Source organism: Carcharhinus amblyrhynchos, chromosome 20 (assembly GCF_965287045.1).
Source record: "Carcharhinus amblyrhynchos chromosome 20, sCarAmb.v2.hapA, whole genome shotgun sequence".
Classification (NCBI taxonomy): domain Eukaryota; kingdom Metazoa; phylum Chordata; class Chondrichthyes; order Carcharhiniformes; family Carcharhinidae; genus Carcharhinus; species Carcharhinus amblyrhynchos.
The window spans coordinates 45,709,158-45,732,190 of NC_137343.1; the positions used below are offsets into that span (position 1 = coordinate 45,709,158).

At 41.6% G+C, this 23,033-nt stretch overlaps 1 protein-coding gene across 1 annotated transcript in view; it reads left to right on the forward strand.

The window, feature by feature from the left end:
- Window positions 1–23,033, forward strand: part of ppil2 (peptidylprolyl isomerase (cyclophilin)-like 2) — a 324,215-nt gene that overhangs the window by 82,349 nt on the left and 218,833 nt on the right. Inside the window, exons 7-8 of the mRNA XM_080208513.1 lie at window positions 12,786–12,877; window positions 16,368–16,457. Of these exons, the coding sequence (XP_080064639.1) occupies window positions 12,786–12,877; window positions 16,368–16,457 (182 nt within the window). The remainder of the gene's footprint in view (window positions 1–12,785; window positions 12,878–16,367; window positions 16,458–23,033) is intronic.

Sequence of the window (23,033 nt, forward strand, 5' to 3'; positions counted from 1 at the left end):
CACACAGTACTCCAGCTGCGACCTCACCAGTACCCTGTACAGTTGCAGCAAGACCTCCCTACTTTTATATTCTATCCCCCTCGCTATAAAGGCCAACATTCCATTAGCTGCCTTGATCACCTGCAGACTGGGTTTTTGTGACTCGTGCACAAGCCCCCAGGTCCCTCTGCACCCTAGCATGCTGTGTGATTGGTAGAGTAATAAATAGAACTGTGTGAAAGCAAAAACATGAGAACAAGATACAGACAGGCAATTGATAAAAATAAATCAAAATGGAGAATAGTGTTCAGGGTCTGAAGTTGTTGAACTCAATGTTGAGTCCAGGTAGCTGCCTAGTGCTGAACTGGAAGGTGAGGTACTGTGCCTCAAGCTTGCATTGAGCTTCACTGGAATGTTGCAACAGGCCAAGGATGGAAATGTGAGCATGAGAACAAGATGGTGAATTAAAATGGCAAGCAACTGGAAGGTTGGAGTCATGCTTGCTGACTGAACCTTGCTAAAACCTTGCTCAACTCTGCTTTTTTCACCCTCACCCTAACAACCAGTTGTCTCTGAGCCCCTTCTGTTTACTTTCTTCTCCATTTACTCTCTCCAAACTGATCAGATGTACCACCCATTCCCTCGGCCTTTCCTTTCCACTGAACAACCAACCCCATAATTTCACCTTCTGGCTGTTATGCTAGCTGGTTTATCAGTAGGCTCCTTCTATTTAAACCCTATCTTAAATACCCACTTGCACTTTGGAGAAGAACATTCACTTTTACACTCATCACACATTACACTCTCCATGAAATTGCAGTTCTCACAGCAAACAGTCAAATCCACAGTTGTTCCCAGCTACTAAAGGATTCCTGTATCCTTGCTTTGTCCAATAGTAATTTCAAGCTTCTTCTTCAATTTTCAGAGAGTTTCTTAAATTTACTGTCAGTAGTACAGCCTGTTCTGATGTTCCTTCTTCTCCCTGGACATGCTAGAACAAACCTTCTGAAATCTGTAGATGGCTTCAGAATTCTGACCTTGGGTGACTGTTTGGAGTTTGCATTTTCTCCACGTGCCTGCATGGGATTCTTCTGGGTGCTCCAGTTTCATCCCACAGTCCACAGATGTGCAGTTCAGGTGGATTGGCCTTCTAATTTGCCCCTTAGTGTCCAAAGATGTGTAGGTTAGGTAAATTGGCCATGGTAAATGCACAGGGTTATGAGGATGGGTAGGAGTTGGACCTGGGTAAGATGCTCTTTCGGAGAGTTGGTGCAGACTCTACAAGCCAAATAGCTTCCTTCCGCACTAGAGTTTCTATAGTTCTATGGTTTATCTCCCTCCTGTATCTGGTTATGATAATTCAAAGTTGAGCTGTCTTTTCTCACTGCTGTTTTGATTTATATTCATTGATTTGTCAGGAATTCTGTATCCTGATTTCAAAAATAGCTTCCTCTGCCCTCTTCCCCACGGCAATTTAAAAGATTTTAACCTTGCATTCAGCTAGAAATGCTAATTAGTTATCCTTGATCCCAACTCCCATCCATCTTAGAAGTAAGTGGACAATTTACAACACAACAACACTTTGAGATTTTGGGAGACTTGGGCCGGAATTTTACCAGCACGCCCGCCCCAATTCCTGGAGCAGGCGAGGCTTGGAGAACAATATTCTGCATTGACCTGAGTGGGATTGTACGAACCTCGGCCAGTAAAATTCCACCCTGAGAGTCTACTCATTGCAAACTCAAACTGCCATTGTTTCCAAGCATGAATGCTTTGCACCTTCTCCCCATCTACCATTAATCTTTAACAATGAAACTATTTATGCTTAATACCGAGTAGGACAGGTCACATGACCCCCTTTATTAATCTTAAATTTAAAAATACAGTCCCAAAAGATAAACTTGCAAACCTTGCAACTAAAAGACTAACGACCACCCTAACTTCCAGCCTTCCTTTTCCTTTATCTTTAAATATGTTGCATCTCCCCAGTTCCATTCCCACCTACCCCAGAACCTATGAATGGTATAAACCTGTGTCCTCCCATAGCATCAAAATTACCCTCACAAAAGTCATGAACAGTATTTTGTGACCATAGTGTATTTGGCTTTCACATCATTCCTGATCTTTGTAGAGTTCAACATGGTCACAGTTTCTCCTTCCAACACTGCTCCCTCATTCAGCTCAATGGGACTGTCCTTGTATTGTTCCACCTGAAAATAAAAAAGAACCTGTAACAGAACTTTCTCTTTGCATCTCTATACTGTCAAGGCTGGAGCTCTCAAAGACAGTCATTCGTCTCCACTTCTTTACCTACTTGCTTCACAACAACATTTGCAAGCGTGGGGTCAGCTTTCACATGTTCATTGTGACACAGAGCTTTATCTTTCTGACACCTCTCTGCTATGACAGTCTGTCTAACATGCAACTTCTTCTGATTCAGTACCAGAAAGACTCGTCTTATTATCCCTACAGTGCAGAAGGAGACCATTCAGCCCATCAAGCCTGCACCGACAATTATCCAATCCCAGGCCTTATCCCCATAACCCCACACATTTGCCCCACTAGCCCCCTGACACTCAGGGCTAGTTTAGTATGGCCAATCCACCTAACCTGTACATCTTTGGAGTGTGGGAGGAAACCGGAGCACCTGGAGGAAACCCACACAGGGGATAATGGGCCAAACTGCACACAATCACCCAAGGCTGGAATAGAACCTGGGTCTCTGGTGTTGTGAGGCAGCAGTGCTAACTACTGTGCCACCGTGCTGCCCTTTTGCCCTCGTGAAAAATTTTGCTTCCTTGCCACTACTACCAAATCCCTCATCAGCCACTGCTAAAGTTAAACCAAAGATCCTTGATGCCAACTCAGTTTGAAAAATAACACACTGCCATCATAGACTGTCATTGAACAGTGTGACATTGCACATGCACAAAAATCTACAGATAATAATGGATGTGGAATAAAAATCCTTTCAGAAATGTGCAGCTGGTCTACCCCAACTATTTGCTTGTCATTCAACTCTTCAGTTCTATTGAAATGTGCCTGTATTCATAATTGGTTGGTTTTATTTTCTTCACATAGTACTGTTTTGTGAAAAATCACTGACAATGTTCTTCGCCACACTACTCAGTAAGTGTCCTATTCAAGTTGAGAGGCACAACTGCTATTTGCAAAGAACAAAAGCTGTTCTTTTTAAGTTTCAAGGTATAAAACATGTTCTTTTCCAAAAGCATTCTCACCCCACTCAAGCCATTGATAAGCCTGTCAACTCATCTGTGCAATATTTTTGATCTAAATTATACTATAGTTAGAGTTGAACAAATTCTTTCAGTTCAGAATAATTTTCCTGCTGTGTTTTGGTGTGATACAGTTTTAACAACCTTTCTACACTGGCTATCATTATTTATTATGAATTGATATGTTATTATTAAAATGTTTTATTTCTTCTTGTGACGCTGTATAAATGTCAGCATTTCCTATGACTCAGAGCCCCTCAGGCAACAAGACATATCCAGCCCTGGTAAAGTTCTTTGTTACAGGCAGTACAAAATAAAATTACTATCCTTAAAAAATGTATCTCTTCCAAATCACTTACCCTGTTGGACAAATGGCAAAACATTTTGAACTTTTCACTGTCCACAAAGTTCTTGCAGGAGTTGCAGCGTCATGTTGCAACTCTACACAACTCTGGTGCGGCCGCACTTGGAGTACTGTGTGCAGTTCTGGTCCCCACATTACAGGAAGGACGTGGAGGCTTTGGAGAGGGTGCAGAGGAGGTTTACCAGGATGTTGCCTGGTATGGAGGGGAGGTCCTATGAGGAGAGACTGAGGGATTTGGGGTTGTTTTCGCTGGAAAGAAGGAGGCTAAGAGGGGATCTTATTGAAACGTATAAGATGATTAGAGGTTTAGATAGGGTGGATCGTGATAGCCTTTTTCCTCGGATGGAGAAAGCTAGCACGAGGGGGCATGGCTTTAAATTAAGGGGGGGTAGTTATAGGACGGATGTCAGGGGTTGGTTCTTTACCCAGAGGGTGGTGAGGGACTGGAATGCCCTGCCTGCTGCAGTTGTAAATGCGCCGAGTTTGGGGGCGTTTAAGAGATCTGTGGATAGGTTTATGGACGAAAAGGGATTGGTTTAGATTAGTGGGTCAGTGTTTTTTTTTTAAAAACTGGTCAGCGCAACATCGTGGGCCGAAGGGCCTGTTCTGCGCTGTAATGTTCTATGTTCTATGTTCTCAGAAAACAAAGTCTGGTAAAGTAACTTGGAAAATTTAATAGCATTCTAGTCTACTTGACAACAAATTTGCTGACATTTCTCTGAACGATGATGCACCAGTTGCACGTTAGTCCTTGTGCATGTTACAATTTTAGTTAAAATGAAGCAGAATCTGTTCTTTGGCTCTATTAAATTTGACAGAGATTTGCATTTAAATAGCGCTTTTTACAATTCCGTAAGTCCCAAATACATTTATAGCCAATGTAAGAAATCTAATCACCGATATCACTTATAGCACATTATCTATCCCTCGACGTGTCCCATGACTTTCTCACAGTAATGCATTTTCGACTTGCTGCCTTCAGTTTTAATTAGCATCTAGAATTAAGTAGTGATGTTCAGTATCCTACAGCCTGCCTCTCAGTAAAACGCATTTCCACCTGCTTCTTTTAACAGCAAGTCCCATGTTTGGCAAGCACTCAGCTTCCCAGTCCTTGAATGTTTGCTCTAGTTTTAAATGGTGCTGATTAACTGAATGTTTTACTGATTTATTCAATTATTGTCATAAGTAGGCTCACATAACACTACAGTGAAGTTACTGAGAGAATCCCCTTCTCGTCACACTGTGGTGTCTGTTTGGGTACACTGAAGGAGAATTTAGCAACTGGAGAAATCCACATAGACATGGGGAGAATGTGCAGACTTCTCACAGACAGTGACCTAAGCTGGGAATTGAACCGGGTCCCTGGCACTGTGAGGCAGCAATACTAACCACTGTGCCACCCTGTCCTGTCTGCCTTGAGTTGTCTCCCTGTCAAACCTGCTAGAGACTCACCCAAACATGCAGAGAAACTGGATTGCTGATCAGATTGTCCTGTCTACTGTGAAAAGTGATAATTACCATTTTGTTAGCCAATTAAGCTCAGTCTAAATCTAAGATGACAATTACACAGAAGTAGAAGGAAACAACAAAAGAAAGACAATTTTTGACACACACAGTCCATATCAGCAACATCCACAGCCCTTCCTTTCTTCAATTATCTTTGTCACCTCTTCAAAAAACACGATCAAGTTGATGAGGCATGACCTTCCCCATACAAAACAATGCTGCCTGTCACTAACTAGTCCATTTCTTTCCCAATATGCATTTATCCTGTTCCTCAGTATGTTCTCCAAAAGCTTTCCCACCATTGACATCAGGCTCATTGGTCTGTAATTTCCTGGATTCTCCCTGCTTCCTTAGTTAAACAAGGGAACAACATTGGCTATTCTCCAGTTCTGTGGAACCTTGCCTGTGGTCAAGGAGGATGTGAAGATACCCATTAGGACACAACTTTCTTCCCTTGCCTCCCACAGTAACCTGGCTTAGATCCCATCTGGCCCCGGGGACTTGTCTACCTTAATGAAATTTGGGATACACAACACTTCCTCCTTCAATATATTGACGTTCTCTCAACTATTCACACAGCTATCCCAAATCTCAACATTTGTCATGTCCTTCTCCTTGATGAATACCAATACAAAGTACTCATTAAGGATCTTGCCCACTTCCTGTGGCTCCATGCATAACTACCCTCCCTTGACACAAGAGTCAAAGAGGTTTGCAGCATGAAAACAAGTCCTTCAGCCTAACTTGTCCATGCCGCCCTTTTTTTGAAACCCTGAAGCTAGTCCCAATTACCTGCATTTGGCCCATATCCCTCTATACCTGTCTTAGCCATGTACCTGTCTAAATGCCTTTTAAAGGACAAAATTGTACCTGCCTCTACAAGCTCTGACAGCTTCTTCTAGACACTCACCACTGCCTGTGTGAAAACTTTGCCCCTCTGGACCCTTTTGTATTTCTTCTCCCCTCACCTTAAACCTGTGCCCTCTAGTTTTAGACTCCCCTACCTTTGGGAAAAGATACTGACTGACTAGCTGAACTATGGCCCTCATTATTTTATGGACCACTATAAGATCACCCCTCAGCCCTTTACACTCCAGAGGAAAAAGTCCCAGTCTATCCAGCATCTCCTTACAACTCAAACCATTCAGTTCCGGTAGCATCCTAGTAAGTTTTGTCCTGAACTCTTTCTAGTTTAAAAATATCCTTACTATAATAGGGTGAGCAGAACTATACACAGTATTCCAAGTGTGGCCTTACCAATGTCTTGTCCAACTTCAACAAGACATCCCAACTCCTGTATTCAATGTTCTGACCAATGAAACCAAGCATTGCTGAATGCCTTCTTCACCACTCTGTCCATCTGTGACTCCACTTTCAAGGAGCTATGAACATGTACCCCAAGATCTCTTTGTTCTGTAACTCTATCCAATGCCCTATCAGTCCTTGAGTGTCTTTCTCTTGCTCCTAATATGTGCTTAAAAAGCCTTGGGATTTTCCTTGACCCTGCTTGCTAAAGACATTTCATGGCCCCTTTTAGCCCCCTGAATTCCACATTTAAGTTCCTTGTAGAGTTTGGATCTGCGCCACTTGTAACTGCAAATGACAATGTATGCAGGTCTTTTGTTCTTTTCAAAAAAAGTGTTTTGAGAAATATCTTTGAGGAACAGTGGCTTGTCAGAGGTTTGACAACACCAGGTTTAAGTCCAACTAATTTATTTGATAGTAAACTCACAAGCTTTCAGAGTTTGCCCCTTCGTCAGGTGAATGGAGAGTTCTGGCCTCAGACGGAGCATATAACAGCACAGACAGTTTACAGATTATAAACTGAAGGGGCAATCTCTGAAAGCTTGTGAGTTTACTATCAAATAAGTTGGTTGGACTTAAACTTGGTGTTGTCAGACTTCTTACTGTGTTTACTCCAGTCCAACGCCAGCATCCCCACATCTTGTCAGAGGTTTGCCATAGTTGTGTGACCTCTGATGTTACATTTTCTGTATAAAGACTTGAGAGCAGAAACCATTTGACTCACTATTCAGAACACACTGGAGAATGTGCTGAGGTACAGTTGGTAAAAAATTATTTAGAGTTAATTATTTTTATGGGGCTAATAGTAGTGGATAGAATCTCAAATTTACCTTTGCAAGAAGCTGACCTTTTATTGGGGAATGACCTGACAAGCTGGAGGGTGTCACCTCCAAAAAAAACCAAGGGCAGTCCAGTGATACTATTGGAGGCCAGAGAAAAACAACAGAATTCTGTAGGGGTGCAAAAAGTTGGAAAACATTCGGAGGTCCTTCAAGCGGTGATAGAAGATTTTGCGGGCTGAGTTCCCTCAGGTGAAGCCACTTGAGGTCAAGGAAAGACTTGTGGAATTAATTAAAAACAGATTAAGGGAGTGGCCTAGAAACCAGGTTAACAGATAAGCTCTTCTCAGAGTTAGGTAGAGACCAGGAAATTCCCAAAGCAGGTAAAGGGACTATTAAAGGAGAGGCCCCACTTAGTCAAGGAGCCGGAGGGATGTCAAATTCAAACATGAAAGGTAAAGGCTGAAGATTTGCCTGCAGTATTCTTTCTAGCTTAAGAGGTGGTCAGGGGAGTTGAGAAACCAGACAGATAGTGAGGGAGGTGCCTTACATAGGGCACTGTGGCAGAAGCTAACCAGCTACCTGTGAGCAGCAAGACATGGGGCAGATTGCTCTCAGTAACCAAAGTGGGAAAATCATTATCATTTAAGCCAAACTGCACTTGTAGCAGTCCAATGGAAAGTGCTGCTGACACCTCCCAGGGATCTGAAACAAATGTGCCCCACTCCATTACCGGATGGCATGGTGGCACACTGCTTAGCACTGCTGATTCTCAGCACTGGATTCGATCCCTGGCTTGGGTCACTTGCGGAGTCTGCATGTCCTCCCCGTGGCTGTTTGGGTTTTCTCCATGTGCTCTGGTTTCCTCCCACAGTTCGAAAGATGTGCTGGTTAGGTGCTTTGACCATGCACCCAAACAGGGTGGTGACAAGGGGAGTTTCACAGCAACTTCATTGTAGTATTAATGTAAACCTACTTGTGACTGATAAAGAAATACCCAGAAATTCAAATTCCCAGTGAGCAGCTACCTGAGGTAGCAAGCTTTTAGAATAAAAACAGGAAATGCAGGAAAAGCTCAGCAAGTCTGGCTGAACAGCATCTGTGCAGAGAAACAGAGTTAATGTTTCAAGTCTGTACAAATTCAGAGCCTAACTTTTGGACATCGCCAAACAAGGATTAACAGCTTCACAACACCTTACTTCATGCAGGCAATCTTATTTGCATATTTGAAGCCTTTGTATCCAAGACAACCTCATGAAATTTGATATATCTCTAGGTACCTGCATGAATGCTAAATCTTCCTAAAATGCTTTAAGACTTATATGCTTGATAATATCATCAATTCTGAATTTTTGTGCACTGTCAGCCAAATCCCTCTGCCAGATAAAAGGTCACTGGGAAATATTAGGAGAAAAAGAATGTAATAGGAAACCGTATTGCATTAACCAATTGTGTGTGTTGCTGTGTGTAAAAAAAAAATATCCAGAGTGCATGAGTTTCTTTTATCCTTTATTTTGCCAGGAAAGAGATAAAACTGGAATTTCAATTTTTTTTTGTTGAAGGGAAGAGGAACGTTATGATGCACAGTATTTTTTTTTGAAAACTTGGGTTGCATTTTAAGAAACTGAATTTACAAACTGTTTCCAAAATGGACTCTGAGGGCATTCTGACTTTCTTCTGAATTCAATAGGAAACCCTTCAGTCAGACAAGGAGAGGACATCCTCAGATATATACATTTAAAATTCAATTTTTTTTTTTGGCACAGTGTTAACACTGCTTCCTAACAGCACAGGGACCTGGGTTGGATTTCCGACTTGGGTCACTGTCTGTGCGGGTTTCCTCAGGGTGCTCCAGTTTCCTCCCACAGTCAGAAATACATGCTGGTTGGGTGCATTGGCCATGCTAAATTCTCCCTTGGTATGCCTGAACGGGCGCTGGAGTATGGTGACTAGGGGATTTTCAGTCACTTCATTGCAGTGCGAATGTAAGCCTACTTGTAACAGTAAATAAATAATAATTTGATGCAAAGACACTAATAAGCCACTGAAAGGTGTGCACAATCGTAATTCTTCTACAGTTCACATGATGTAACAATGGCTGCCTTGGTTTACCTGCAAAATGCATTGAATAGGGCTGGAAGCTGGCAGATCCACAGAGAACTGTCTTGAAGAGGCTTCCAGCAAGGGAGAGACAAAGGCATCGAAAAGCAGCCACTGGTCAGCTGGAAAGTAATTAGGCAGCTTAAAGTGCCACACGTGACTGCAAAACAAAGTGAGGAACCTTCTCTCCTCCCTGTTAACTGGATTTAATCTACTAAACTCACCTGTTAAAGCAACCTCCAGCAATTCAACAGTGGAAACAATCACAGCTACATGGAACCATTGAATCATAAAATCCCTGTGGCGCAGAAAGAAGCCATCTGGCCCATCGAGTCTGTACTGACTCTCCGAAGGAGCATCCCACCCTGCCCCCCCCTCTGCCCCGCGCCCCCCCCCCTCTGCCCCGCGCCCCCCCCCCTCTGCCCCGCGCCCCCCCCCCCCTCTGCCCCGCGCCCCCCCCCCTCTGCCCCGCGCCCCCCCCCTCCGCCCCGCGCCCCCCCCTCCGCCCCGCGCCCCCCCTCATAACTCTGCATATCCACCATGGCCAATCCACCTACACAGCATTGGACACTAAGGGGCAATTTAGCATGGCCAATCTGCCTAACCTGTACATCTGTGTGTCTGCGTGCATGCATGTGTATGTGTCATAGGTGAGTGCATGTGTGTGTATCATAGTAACTTTATTTTCTCTTGCATAACCTCCAGAGCAATAGTGAGATATACCAGCCGTTTTAAGCAAAGAGGCTTTGCTGTTGGGTTATTTTAAATTGATTTTCTCATTCTGTGGTAAGAAAATACACACATACAGACACGTTGCTGATGTGTGACTTTGGTGATGTTTATGAAAGCATTTTACTTTTCTAGCTATTTTGAAATGTTACACTTTTGTATCTAATTCTACCAGCTTTTTTGAGCATTTGGATTTCTAATGCTTTTCTGCATAACGTCATCAGAATAGGTAGATGAAGTTTAAATTGTTGACTTTTTCACCTCGCAGATGTGGATTTATTTTAGCCTAAACTAGGACAATTAAAAGGTTCTCCGTTTTGCTGTTGAAGGTCCTAAAATGATCGTAGAAACATAGATACGAAGTAGGAGAAGATCATTCGAACTTTAGCTTGCATAGCCATTTGATAAGATCATCTCTGATCAGATGGAGGCTTAGCTCTACTTTCTTGCCTACCCCAGTTACTACTTGGCGGTAAGGAGGGGGCTAGCATGCAAAATATGATGGGTGGCAAATTCACCACCTTCCTTTTCAACCCCTGACCTAAGCTAGTTAATAAGCAAATTGACCTAAATATTATGCTGCCCACACGGTGATGCAGTTGATGTGGGCAGGCTGCCTTTTGATACCACATGGTTGGAAGATAGGAAGAAAGGGGAGTGGGTATATTCTTTGGGGGATGCCTTTTGCAAATTGGGGGCATCCCTCATCCCAGAATGATACCTTTACTTCGTGCCTTCCTGCCTGGCCTTCAAAACCTGATCCACTCCCTATGATACCCAATCCCTTCTGTGAACATGTGCATTAGCAGGGATAGGTCATTTGGCTCCTTAAGCCTGCTCCAATAAGATTATGGCTGAACTAATCTTAACCTCAAATCCACATTCATGCCCACCTCCAATAACTTTTTGCCCTTTTCCTTATCAAGGCTGTATTTCTGCTGTACAGATATTCAAAGTTCTGCCTCAACACCTTTTGTGGAAGAGAATTCCAAAGTTTCACAACCCTCTGAGAAAATAGTTTTTCCTCCTCTTATTTTTGAACAGTGGCTAGGCTCTCCTGCAAGAAGAAACATCCTTTCCACATTTATCTTGTCCTGTCAGGATCCTACACGTTTCAATCCTGTCACTCATTGCTCTTCTAAACTCCAGCAGCTGAAAGCCTAGCTTGTCACCTTTCTTTATAAGACAACCCACCATTTTCAGGCATTAATCTAATAAATTATCCAAATGTTTTTCGATGCTCTATCAGAGAGTCTGCACTGACTCTCCGATAGAGCATCCCACCAAGGCCCACCCCTCCACCCTATCCCCATGACCCTGCATATTTACCATGGACACTAAGAGGCAATTTAGCATGGCCAATCCACCTAACCTGTGCATCTTTGGAAATATTATCTGTTTATAGAATTTCCAGTATCTCTTCCTGCATTCAAACTCAGAGGGGGGATTGTATATTCAAAATAATGTTCAATTGCTTGGAGTAAAAGTAGATTTTCGAACCATGTACAATTAGAACATAGAACATAGAACATAGAACATTACAGCGCAGAACAGGCCCTTCGGCCCACGATGTTGCGCCGACCAGTTACAAAAACAATGACCCACTAGCCTATACCAATCCCTTTTCGTCCATAAACCTATCCAGAGATCTCTTAAACGCCCCCAAACTAGACGCATCTACAACTGCAGCAGGCAGGGCATTCCAATCCCTCACCACCCGCTGGGTAAAGAACCTACCCCTGACATCCGTCCTGTAGCTACCCCCCCTTAATTTAAAGTCATGCCCCCTCGTGCTAGCTTTCTCCATCCGAGGAAAAAGGCTATCACTATCCACCCTATCTAAACCTCTAATCATCTTATATGTTTCAATAAGATCCCCTCTTAGCCGCCTTCTTCCCAACGAAAACAACCCTAGATCCCTCAGTCTCTCCTCATAGGACCTCCCCACCATACCAGGCAACATCCTAGTAAACCTCCTCTGCACCCTCTCCAACGCCTCCACATCCTTCTTGTAATGCGGGGACCAGAACTGCACACAGTACTCCAAGTGCGGCCGCACTAGAGTAGTGTACAGTTGCAACATTACACTGCGACTCCTAAATTCAATCCCCCTACCAATAAACGCCAAGACACCGTACGCCTTCTTGACAACCTTATCTACTTGATTCCCAACTTTCAGGGATCTATGTACACACACACCTAGATCCCTCTGTTCATCCACACTATTCAAAGTCCTCCCGTTAGCCCTATACTCGACACATCTGTTGCTCCTACCAAAGTGAATTACCTCACACTTCTCCGCATTAAATTCCATCCGCCACCTCTCGGCCCAGCTCTGCAACCTACCCAAGTCTCCCTGCAGACTATGACACCCTTCCTCACAATCTACCACACCTCCAACTTTGGTGTCATCAGCAAATTTACTAATCCACCCAACTATACCCTCATCCAGATCATTAATAAAAATTACAAACAACAGTGGCCCCAAAACAGATCCCTGAGGCACACCACTCGTAACTGCACTCCATGATGAATATTTACCATCCACCACCACCCTCTGTCTCCTATCTGATAGCCAATTCCTGATCCAACTTCCTAGATTACCCACAATCCCATACATCTGCATTTTCTGCAGAAGCCTACCATGGTGAACCTTATCGAACGCCTTACTAAAATCCATGTATACCACGTCAACTGCCTTACCCCCATCCACCTCTTTGGTCACCTTCTCAAAAAAAAATTATCTGAAGGGACTAATTATGGTGATAAATTTGCTTCTTTTTTTAGGAAAGTATCACTGTCCAGTGATGTACTCTGTCTTCACGAACAACTCACACATATTGGCTATCAAGACTACTGGAAATGTCTATTCGTTTGAGGTGGGTAACTACTGCTTTGATGGACCAATTCGAAATGATTTTTCTGTAGGATTCCTTTGTTCATTGTGTTAGGAGAGAGATTTAATCTATCTTCAGTTTTCTATTGGTGCCAATTAACCAGTTTAATTTTAAGTCGAATAGTCTTAGTATATCCAGATTCTGCAAACCATTCAATTATCCCATATACCGTCTCTACATTTTAGATACTTTCATGTGAGTGCTTGCAAGAGTTGAAACTAATGTTCAAACTGAATCATGCTAAATAACAAACCTAACTTACAAAATAAAACACTTGCAATTATAAATAACTTTAAATACTTTTGCTCAGTGTCTTTCTCAAGATCATTTTCTTCTTCCTCTTTGTTTTAATTTATTTTGCTTTTCTGACTAAAAAGTTGCAAGTTTATTTATTAATCAAAGTGAGACTTACATTAACATGCAATGAAGTTACTGTGAAATTCCCCTAGTTACCACATTCCGGCGCCTGTTCAGGTCAGTGCACCCAACCTGCATGTCTTTCAGACTGGGAGGAAACCAGAGCACCAGGAGGAAAGGCAAACATGGGGAGAACACTCAAAGTCTCCACAGACAGTGACCCAAGTCGGGAATTGAACCTGGGTCCCTGGCGCTGTGAGGCAGCAGTGCTAACAGTTGGGCCACTGTGCTGTGCTAACAGTTGGGCCACTGTGCTGCCCCAACAGACTATGTACATTAATTCTTAACATTTTATTTCTCTAAATTATTAAAACTTGTTATCACTCAATTTCTTTCTGCACACTCAAAAGGTCAGACTTGCAACCCAAGCAAAAGTCAAAGACCGATATGCATGTGTCCTTGAGATGATCAGGACAATCTTAGAAGCGTAGAAAAACATTGCATCAGGAAAGGTGGCAACATGATGTGTGAGTGCACCAATGATCTCCTGTGCTGGCCAGATATGTAACCACAGCCATGACATAGTAAAGGTTAAAGATCTGAATCCGTACCTTTCTCATTCCCTCCTCAACTTTCTTTAATGGGAATCAACTGAACTGTAACACGTGATCATAAACAATCCTCAGAGTTTTCCTATGTGTGCTAAAGTTTTTGTTTTCTTTTTTCTGGAGATTTTTCCTCAGGGGAACACACAGGAATAAAATGTCTTGCGTGTTTTGATTTGCTGTCACAAGGCTGCACACAGTAAAAATGTTGCTCATGATTGCAGTTCTGAACTACATGAGTTTTTTGATCCAAAATATCCTTGTCATTTTTCTAAATCCTCTGCAATAAATCACTGTCCCTTTGTGCCTTGAAATGTAACGGTACTCAAAATAAAGGCTGCCCAGTATATTCTGCAAGATTTAAATAACTTTTCAGCCTGTATTTTTTAAAAAAAAGACCTTGAAGTTAACGAGTGCTCAGTTAATCATGTTCATAGCAGCTCACTCTGTGGGATGCTTGTAGTGAATAAATTATTTGCCAATAGAAATATATTTGTTCTTTTCATGTATTTTCTGTTTCCTATGTGAGTATGTATTGTTACAATCCTGTTAAAGATGGTTAATGTTTAAAGAGACATCTGAACACCCAGTAATTAACTGACAGAACTAGACCACGAGATTGCATGTTTTTAAACAAAACAAACTTCATTGTACACAAAAATAAAGAAAGCAAACATCATCAACTTAATACTTTTTCAAGAACTTATTATTGTACTTGCGATTATTCTTCCAACTCCCTCCCCTCTCCACTCCACTGCCCCCCCACTCCCCATTATAGAACCCCTACAGTGCAGAAGGAGGCTATTCGGTCCATGGAGCCCGCAACGATCACAATCTGGAGGAAAACACATGCAGATACGGAAAAATGTGCAAACACCACCCCCCCCACCGTCTAACCCACAAACACTCTTAAACACACAAACACCTGCACGCTCCCTCACTCCCTGTCAAGGAAAATACAGTTATATGGAATAGACCTTTTTAACAAGTTATAAACAAAAGAATAGTTCGTAATTCATGAGGTTGACTTGTCTCTGAAAAGACACAAAACAGACCCAATGAAGAAGAGGGTTTTCTCTTCTGAAGTATTTTTGGTGAATTTAGTAGTTAAAATCATACACAAGAGTTGTTGCATGATTTTCATAGAGATGAATTTCCTGCTGGTTGCAGAGTTAGTTACATGTCATCTTATTATCAGGAAATTTGTTTGCTATATAGAATCATAGAATCCCTATAGTGCAGAAGGAGACCATTTGGCCTATCAAGCCTGCACCAACAACAATTCCACGCAGGATCAATCCTCAGAACCCCACATATTTACCCAGCTAATCCCCCAAATGTAAGGGAAATCCATCTCACCCGCACATTTTTGGACTGAGAGGAAACCGGAACGCCCGGAGGAAACCATGCAGACATGGGGAGACACAGTCACCCAAGGCCAGAATTGAATATGGCTCCCTGCTACTGTGATGCAGCAGTGCTGACCATTTTGCTGTATGTTGTTACAGTCTGCAGCTCTTAAGGCTTCAGCTTTGCCCTTTCTGCTGCTTTTGTTTCTGTTATTGTGAGTTCATGCAGAAAGTAATTAGAGATTTAGATATGGCGATCAACATGGCTTCTTTATCCCGTAGTCTCTCATAGCGACCTTTCAGTTATGTTGTTGGGTTTTACGCTGATTAGTCACAGCCTGAGTTATAGTTTGCATCTTGGGCTTTTAAGATAGTCACCATTTTGATTTTAGAATGACCCATTCAAGCCAGGAAATACCTTGTCTGGAATGTGTCCTTTTGAAATGTGTGGCAATTTTTGAATCCACAGACCTAGAGTCAGGTGATCCTTCAGCGACCATCTTTTGCAGCCCATCAATAGTCCACTTAAAAAAGAAAAGTCAGTTCCTGAAGATTGCACATTGAGCTTAATTCATGCTTTAAAAGTTATCAGTATGACCTGCTTTTACTGGGCATAATACTCAGCAGAGAAAGACCAAAGAATTGCCCCCTGCCTAATAGTGAGGTGAAAAGATGACTGCCTGAGTTGTTAGGCCTAATATAACTCCCTGAAACTGCACCATTAAACTTTTCCCAGGTCTGGTGATACTGTAAACTCTGTTTCTTTCTCCACAGACACTGCCTGACCTGCTGACAATTTCTAGAATTTTCTGTTTTTTTTCCAATTTCCAGCATCAACAGTATTTTGCTTTTTCTTGATTTGGCCTTGTTTGTCCTCCTTTTAATTCCTTTCACCATTCTTTAGATTAAGAAAAATCCATGGATGGCTCTACAAGGCAAATAAACTGTACAGTTTGTGGTTTGCTAGAAGCTCTGTTGTACAGAGGATATTGAATTTTGCATTTCGTTGTACTAATGGGACAGCATCCACTGAGGTTCTGTGCAATGGGAGGAATGGGTACTGCCTGTTGTAATTCTATGTAATGATGGAGCTAGAAGAAGAATATTTTAGTATTGTATATATGTTGAAAATCTTTTTGGTTCTTTTTTCATTTTAATTAGGCTGTGGAGCAGTTGAACATTAAAACCAAGAGTTACAAAGACCTTCTTAATGATGAACCCTTCAAACGTCAAGATATCATCACACTGCAGGTACAGAGCTTTCCTTCCCTTTACCTTTTCAGAGTCAATATCTGTCAGTAATTGGGCAACTCTTCATTATGCAAATCTTAGCTTATCACTGTATTATGCAAGCTTTTAAGTCGATCTGCAGTTTCTATACCTCACAGGGGCTCAGTGTGTCCTCTTATTTTAAGGCTGAGTTGGAGAGAACCCATCCTTTAGGAACACATAGATATCGGAGTCTGGAATAAAGTTGCACACGTATTCATATAATTTCCTATGACACCTCTCAGAATGCCTCACCTGCATTATACAATGAACAATCTTGAAGTACAGTACATGTTAGTATGTAGTCAAATGAATTTTGTGTTAGCAAGATCCCACAAACAAGAATGACAAACGACCATCAATATGCCTTTGGACCATTTTGATTGAAGGAACAAACCAGGCACAGGGTAAATTATTTTCTTCAACTAATTTTATGGATATTTACCATTCCCCTGCACTCCAATCAAGCAGAGTCTTATTTTAAAGTCTCATCTTACATACAATACTCCCTCGTACTGTACTGCAGCAGCACGGAATTTGATCCATAGGCCTTGGGAACAAAAGAGTGTGCCATCAGTGGAGCCAATGACAAATTCTGTTTAAAACAAAAGAGTTGGTGCTGCTGCCTGAATGGGGAGAGAGAGAAGGATAGCTTGCTTGGGGTTTCGGACAGGATGGCCATACTCTCTTCTTGATCAGGTAAACTATTCCATAGTTACTGAGAATATGATGGATCTAATTTGGAAGGGAACCTGAAAGGACTAAATAGCCTTCATTTCTGAATGTAAAATAGTCAAAGCTCACCTTGTTTTTATTTGCTGTTCCTTCCATCCGCGCCGCCTGGTACAGTAAAGCCTTTGCTGCCAGTGATCAACCAGTTTCTAAATTTCTGCCAGTCTCTTTGGGCCAGCCATTTGAAGATGTGTACAAGTGATTTTCAGGTGGTGGTTTCTCTGTTGCTGCAATTTTCCAATGCACAGTGCCACATTCTGGCTGCAACTTTATGAAAAATTCAGTTTTATTTGTTTCATCTAGAAGTCTTCCATCCATAATGCAGTATCTAGGCTGTTAAATCTGGTCTCTGAAGCAGGCAAGATATGACAAAAAAACGGATTCCCAAGATCTGGCGTATCACTTTTTACAGTACTGACATATTGATGGCTTGGATGAAGAAACAGAATTATGTGTCCAAATTTGCAGACATACCACGTTACAAGGCATAGTGAGTTGCATGGATGGGGGTAGGAGATTATAAAGGAACGTAGACTGAGTAAATGAGTGGGGAATGGCAAATGGATTTTAATGTGGGGAACTATCAACTTTGGATCAGGAAAGAAAAATTGTAATACTTTTTGAATGATAAGAGACGGATGGAACTAGGAGAAACCTTGGTAAGACCTCTGGAATATTGAGGATAATTTTGAGCATTATACCTTGAGGAAGATATATTGGTTTTGGAGGGGGTGCAGATTCACCAGAATGATACCAGAGTTTAAAGGATTACATTGAGGACAGCTTGCATCAATTTGATTCGTATTTCGGGGAAATCTTTTTGAGGTACTTTGATTTATTAAGACAATAAAATGGTTTAAATTTTGGGAAACCATTTCCTCTGGTCGGAGAATTCAGAACAAAGGGGGATATTGGGGGATAGAGCGAGATCATTCGGAGTGAAATCAGCAAGCACTCGCATGCTGAGAGTATTAATATTGCTCTCCCTCTTGGCTATGAATGTTGGAACAGTTGAAAGATTCAAGATTGAAATTGTTAGATGTTTGTTAGTTACAAAAATGGAGCAACTGTTAAGTGAAATAGAGATATAGTTCATTATTCTTTACATTTATGCTATAATCTTCATCACATCAGAATTATATCTATATGGTGATGGAATGTAATTAGGCTGTGCACAGATAAATCTGAGGGGAGGGGGCGATTCTCCCAAAAAAAATTCTGATGTTGAATTTGCGTAAAAATCAGTAAATCCGGTTGGATTTTTTCAGCCGAGGTTTCAAAATGAATCTCCCACAGTCTGTGCACTGCAGAGTGCGCTAGTGTGAATCACATAAAGATCAGTGGTGGGGCCTATTCCTGCTGGAGAGGCTGACAACATAGCATTGAGTAGGCTACTGTAGAAAGGCCAATCTGTCAGCACTGAGATTGGTGACCAGCCCTGCGACCTGGTATCACTGGCTGTGGGACTCCCCCCTCCCCCAGTGACCCAATTACTTGCACTGCCCGGATGTGTCTCCTCCTCTATCACTGATCCTATTGCTGAGTGACAGCAGGACCCTCCACCGATCGCCTCCTTGGCACTGCCTGATGCTGGGTGGGTATTGTCAAAGTGCCCCCTTGAGCACTGCCACATTGCCCCTCGGGCAGTGCTGGGGGCCAAGGCTGCCACTGCCAAGGTGGCAATGTCTAGGGCACCACCCCCCCACCATCCCCTGACCTCCTGGGTGGCCTCAATGGCCCCCTTTCACTTCAGCGGGATCGGACCGCTGAGTCCCTACAAGTGGGGAGTGTTGCTACTGATAGGCAGACTATTTTAAAAGCAACATTAGAATAATTTATTCAGCTTCACATGGAGCTGATGACACTGGAAAACTGGCAGCGGCCATGGTGCCCAGCGTGGAATCCGCTAAGTGGCCTCCGCTTGTGTCTCCCTGACAGCGAGGTGGGCCGGGAGAATCATCCACCTAACCTGTAATACTCCGCACTTAAAATTATTCAGTTTTTAATCCTAGGTTTTTTAGAAAAATGTGTTGTGTGTATAATCTATAATGGATTCTACCATGCATTTCACAAAACTTGCAATTCATCCCTTGATCTTCCTAGACTGTGGAGCTCTGAGCTGGTGTTTTTGATCTTAGGTAGTCCTGCACTTACAGACTTTCAGATCATTAACACTAGTGCAAATCTTGAAATTGTGCTGAAATCTTAAAATTGAAATCTTCAGGAAGATTTTGTGACTTTTAAAATTGGAACTCTTCTGTCACCAGATTTTGGAAAGTCATAAAAAGAAAATTGCATGCAAAATCAGTTCAATATTTTTTAAGATAGCCCTTGAGGTTTATAGTACATAATTCCTAGTACCAGTGTGAAAATATGAGAATATCCTGCCAAGCAAAATGCTGCCTTTTCTGGAAATTTGAAAACGACAACAAAAAAATACAAGCCAGGCAACATCTACAGAGAAATAGAAGTCACTCATCTGATATTTCGACCCAAGTCCCTTCCTCAGTGTTATGATCTCAGTGGAGACCAGTGATGCTTTTTTTTTTTGGAAATTCGAAAATCCAGGTATTTGGTAAAGAACGAAGGTAAATAATTTTACTAAACAAAAATCAAAGAACATTAATTCTAATAAAGACACTCTTTCATAAATAGTCATTGTGTTGAAGATACTAAGAGTGTAATGAACACTGTTACTTCAGTTTAAGTTTATTTTTAGTGTCACATATAGGCTTATATTAACACTGCAATAAAGTTACTGCAAAAATCCCCTAGTTGCCACACTCTGTTTGGGTACACTGAGGGAGAACTTAGCATGGCTAATGCACTTAACCAGCACGTCATTTGGACTTAATAAACTTAAGCTTTTGTAGGCCTTCTGTTTACTTCTAGCTAGGTTTCCCAATCATCCTAACATTTAGACTCCCAGTTCAAAACAGGAGTTACTAACATCTTGAATGCAGCCACATCAGGTCAGAATCCTCTTGATTCTAATATTCTTTAACTCTGGAATTTTACGTCTTTGCGCCCTCTCCCGCTCAAAATACCTGCTGGAAAAACCCAAGCATATAATCTACTCCCCATTGTAATTAAATTATTGTTGAGCCCTTTTCTGTTGTTTATTTCCCAGCCAACTTGCTCACACAATCAGTTATTAAAAGCAAGATGCTTGATCAGAAATCTTTCCCAGAAGAACCTAGTTCTTAAAAGGATCATCACCGCAACACAAAATGTATTTTTTTCTCCATCAGTCCTTCGAGAAACAGTCTGCTTGCATCTTTCAAATACAACTCTGTAATTCTTAAAAGTAGCTAACAAATTACATTCATCGGTTTAAACTTCTAATTTCAAAGCTGCATGATTGAATAGAAGATTTAAAAAAAGCCTACTTCCCAGTGTTCAATAGGGTGGGTGTGAAGATGCCCTGGCAATCACACTAATTAGGTTTTAAACATAATGATTTTTCAGGATGAATGCAGAGTGTAAAATTGTATGCATTCTTAGCCTGATAGTCAAGGAATAAATAATATGCTTAATGTGGATGGAATCAACTGCTGGCACAGGATCAGATGCAACAGCTGTTCCAACAGCCAGAGACAGCTCGACTGATACTGCCTTTGTGGTAACTGAACTTTCTACTTCAATGAAAACTTGTTATACCTAAGGCACAGCAAGTTCGGACACTGTCAGTCTCGTAGATAACCTGCAAAGAATAGCCTCAGGATTAGAAGAATTCAAACAATATGGCTCCGGTGCTATAGAAACGCAATAGGATCACGGAACCTAAAGCAAGATAATGTGGTTACTGGAAATGTAAAATAAAAATAGAAGTTGTTGGAAATACTCAGCAGGTTAGGCAGCATCCAGCATCTGTGAAGCAAGAAGCCAGGTGAATGTTTTGGGTTAATGTTGTTTCATCAGAACTGGCAAAAGTTATGTGGCAGGTTTTAAGGAAGTAGGGAGGCATGGAAAAGGGAACTGGGAAGGAAGGGAAAAGATAAGGTCTGATCAGCTGGAGAGCAGGAGTTATTAAGTGATGGAAGGAATGATGATGCAAGGCGGAAGTGGATGATAATAGGATAAGTAAAGAAACAGAAAAATGCATCCAGATGAGGTGTAAATGCAATTTTGCAATTTCCCATTTTCTGTGGAAAAAACATCTAATGGGTAAGCATCTCTTCCCATGGAAGCTGCATGGCAAGATATTTTTGTGACTGTTGGATGAAGCAAAGTTAGAGTTCTGGAAAGAGCCTTCCTTTGTTTGAGGCTTCAATAATGATAAACAGCCTGCTGTCAGTCAGTCTTCGGTTGATGTTGTCCTTTAAACTGGTTTTTGAGTACACAGCAACACCCTCCCTTTTATTCTCATCACTGGAAAAGTGGTTCCTTTCGACTGAGCATCTGAGATTCAGCAGACAGGAAATGGATTTGTATGCTGAAAGATGAATCCTCCCACGCTCTAGCGTACTATCTCAGAGCTATACTGTTCTCTTGCAGCCATTTGAGAGTTATGTTTATCTACATGAAAAGTGGCATTAAAGAAGAATCTAAGATTACTCTGGACCCTTCAATTTCCTTTGCATCATAAACAACATAAACAAAAATAATAGCTTGTGTATATCTAATTTAATTAGAAGAATTGAGATTCACTTCTGTGATCTATCATCTTGTGTATGAGGCTGAGGTTTGGAAATTTTCCTGGTAAATTAATTTTGCAAAGACATCTCCTCTGAGTTGACAACCTTTTGATCAAACTGATTTTGATGAATTTGTATCCAGTTGGATTCTCATTCTATTTGAATGTTTTCATCCTTGCATTAATAGATAGCAAGCTACTGAAGAACAAAAAATGTCTGCACAAAGGTAATAAGAAGGAATTGTAGTGGATGTTGCATATCTACCCGGTTGATGAGAGAACCATCTCTTATTTCATACACTAAGCTATTCAAATCAGTGTTGGATTAGTTTGTGAGGAATGTGCTGACCATCTTTCTTCCGAATTAAAAACAAACCAACTGTAGCATTCTTACTGTTTCGAGACAGCCGTAGCTCGAGACATTTTAGAATCAGTTTTGCTTTATTTTGGAAATGTGGATATGTTTTGTGAAAACACAGATGGCCATTTAAAATGAGCGAACAGTGGCCTTTTACTCAGTGTTAGGCATTGCTTGTCTTTTGATTTAATTATGATGTGAAGGTGCCAATATTGGACTGGGGTGGACAAGATGAGAGGTCACCAGGTTCACCCGAAGGAGCAGCGCTCCAAAAGCTTGTGATTTCAAATCAACCCGTTGGATTGTAATCTGGTGTTGTGTGACCCCTCATCTTGATTTAATTAGACTGGGAAAATACAATTACAACATGAGGTCCTCTGCTAGTTAACTTGCCCCTACTTTATAAGATGATTATATTCTCATTCCTCTAACTAACTATGGCAGCTGTTAACAGTAAAAATCATTAGCAATACCTTTTGAGTTTGATTCCTGATAGATCCAAGGCAAGAAGACTTTAAAAGGAAATCAATTTTACGCAAGTTTTATGCTCAAATCATTGATCTTGTCTATCCTTTTGGCTGTATTCCTATCTCTTTTTGGTAATGGGTAGCCTGATGACATAATTAGATGAACTCATGCAGGGACATTACTAACCCTAAAAGTGTGAGAGAAGTGTATTTGAAGTGCTTTAGGATGTTTCTGATCCATGATGAAACATACTATAAATTCAAGTCTTTTTCTTCATTGCCATCCATTAGAGTCATTAATCCAGTGCTTTGTCAATTCATCCATGTGATTCAAGGAGGTCAAAGATTGCGAATGGTTGGTCTCC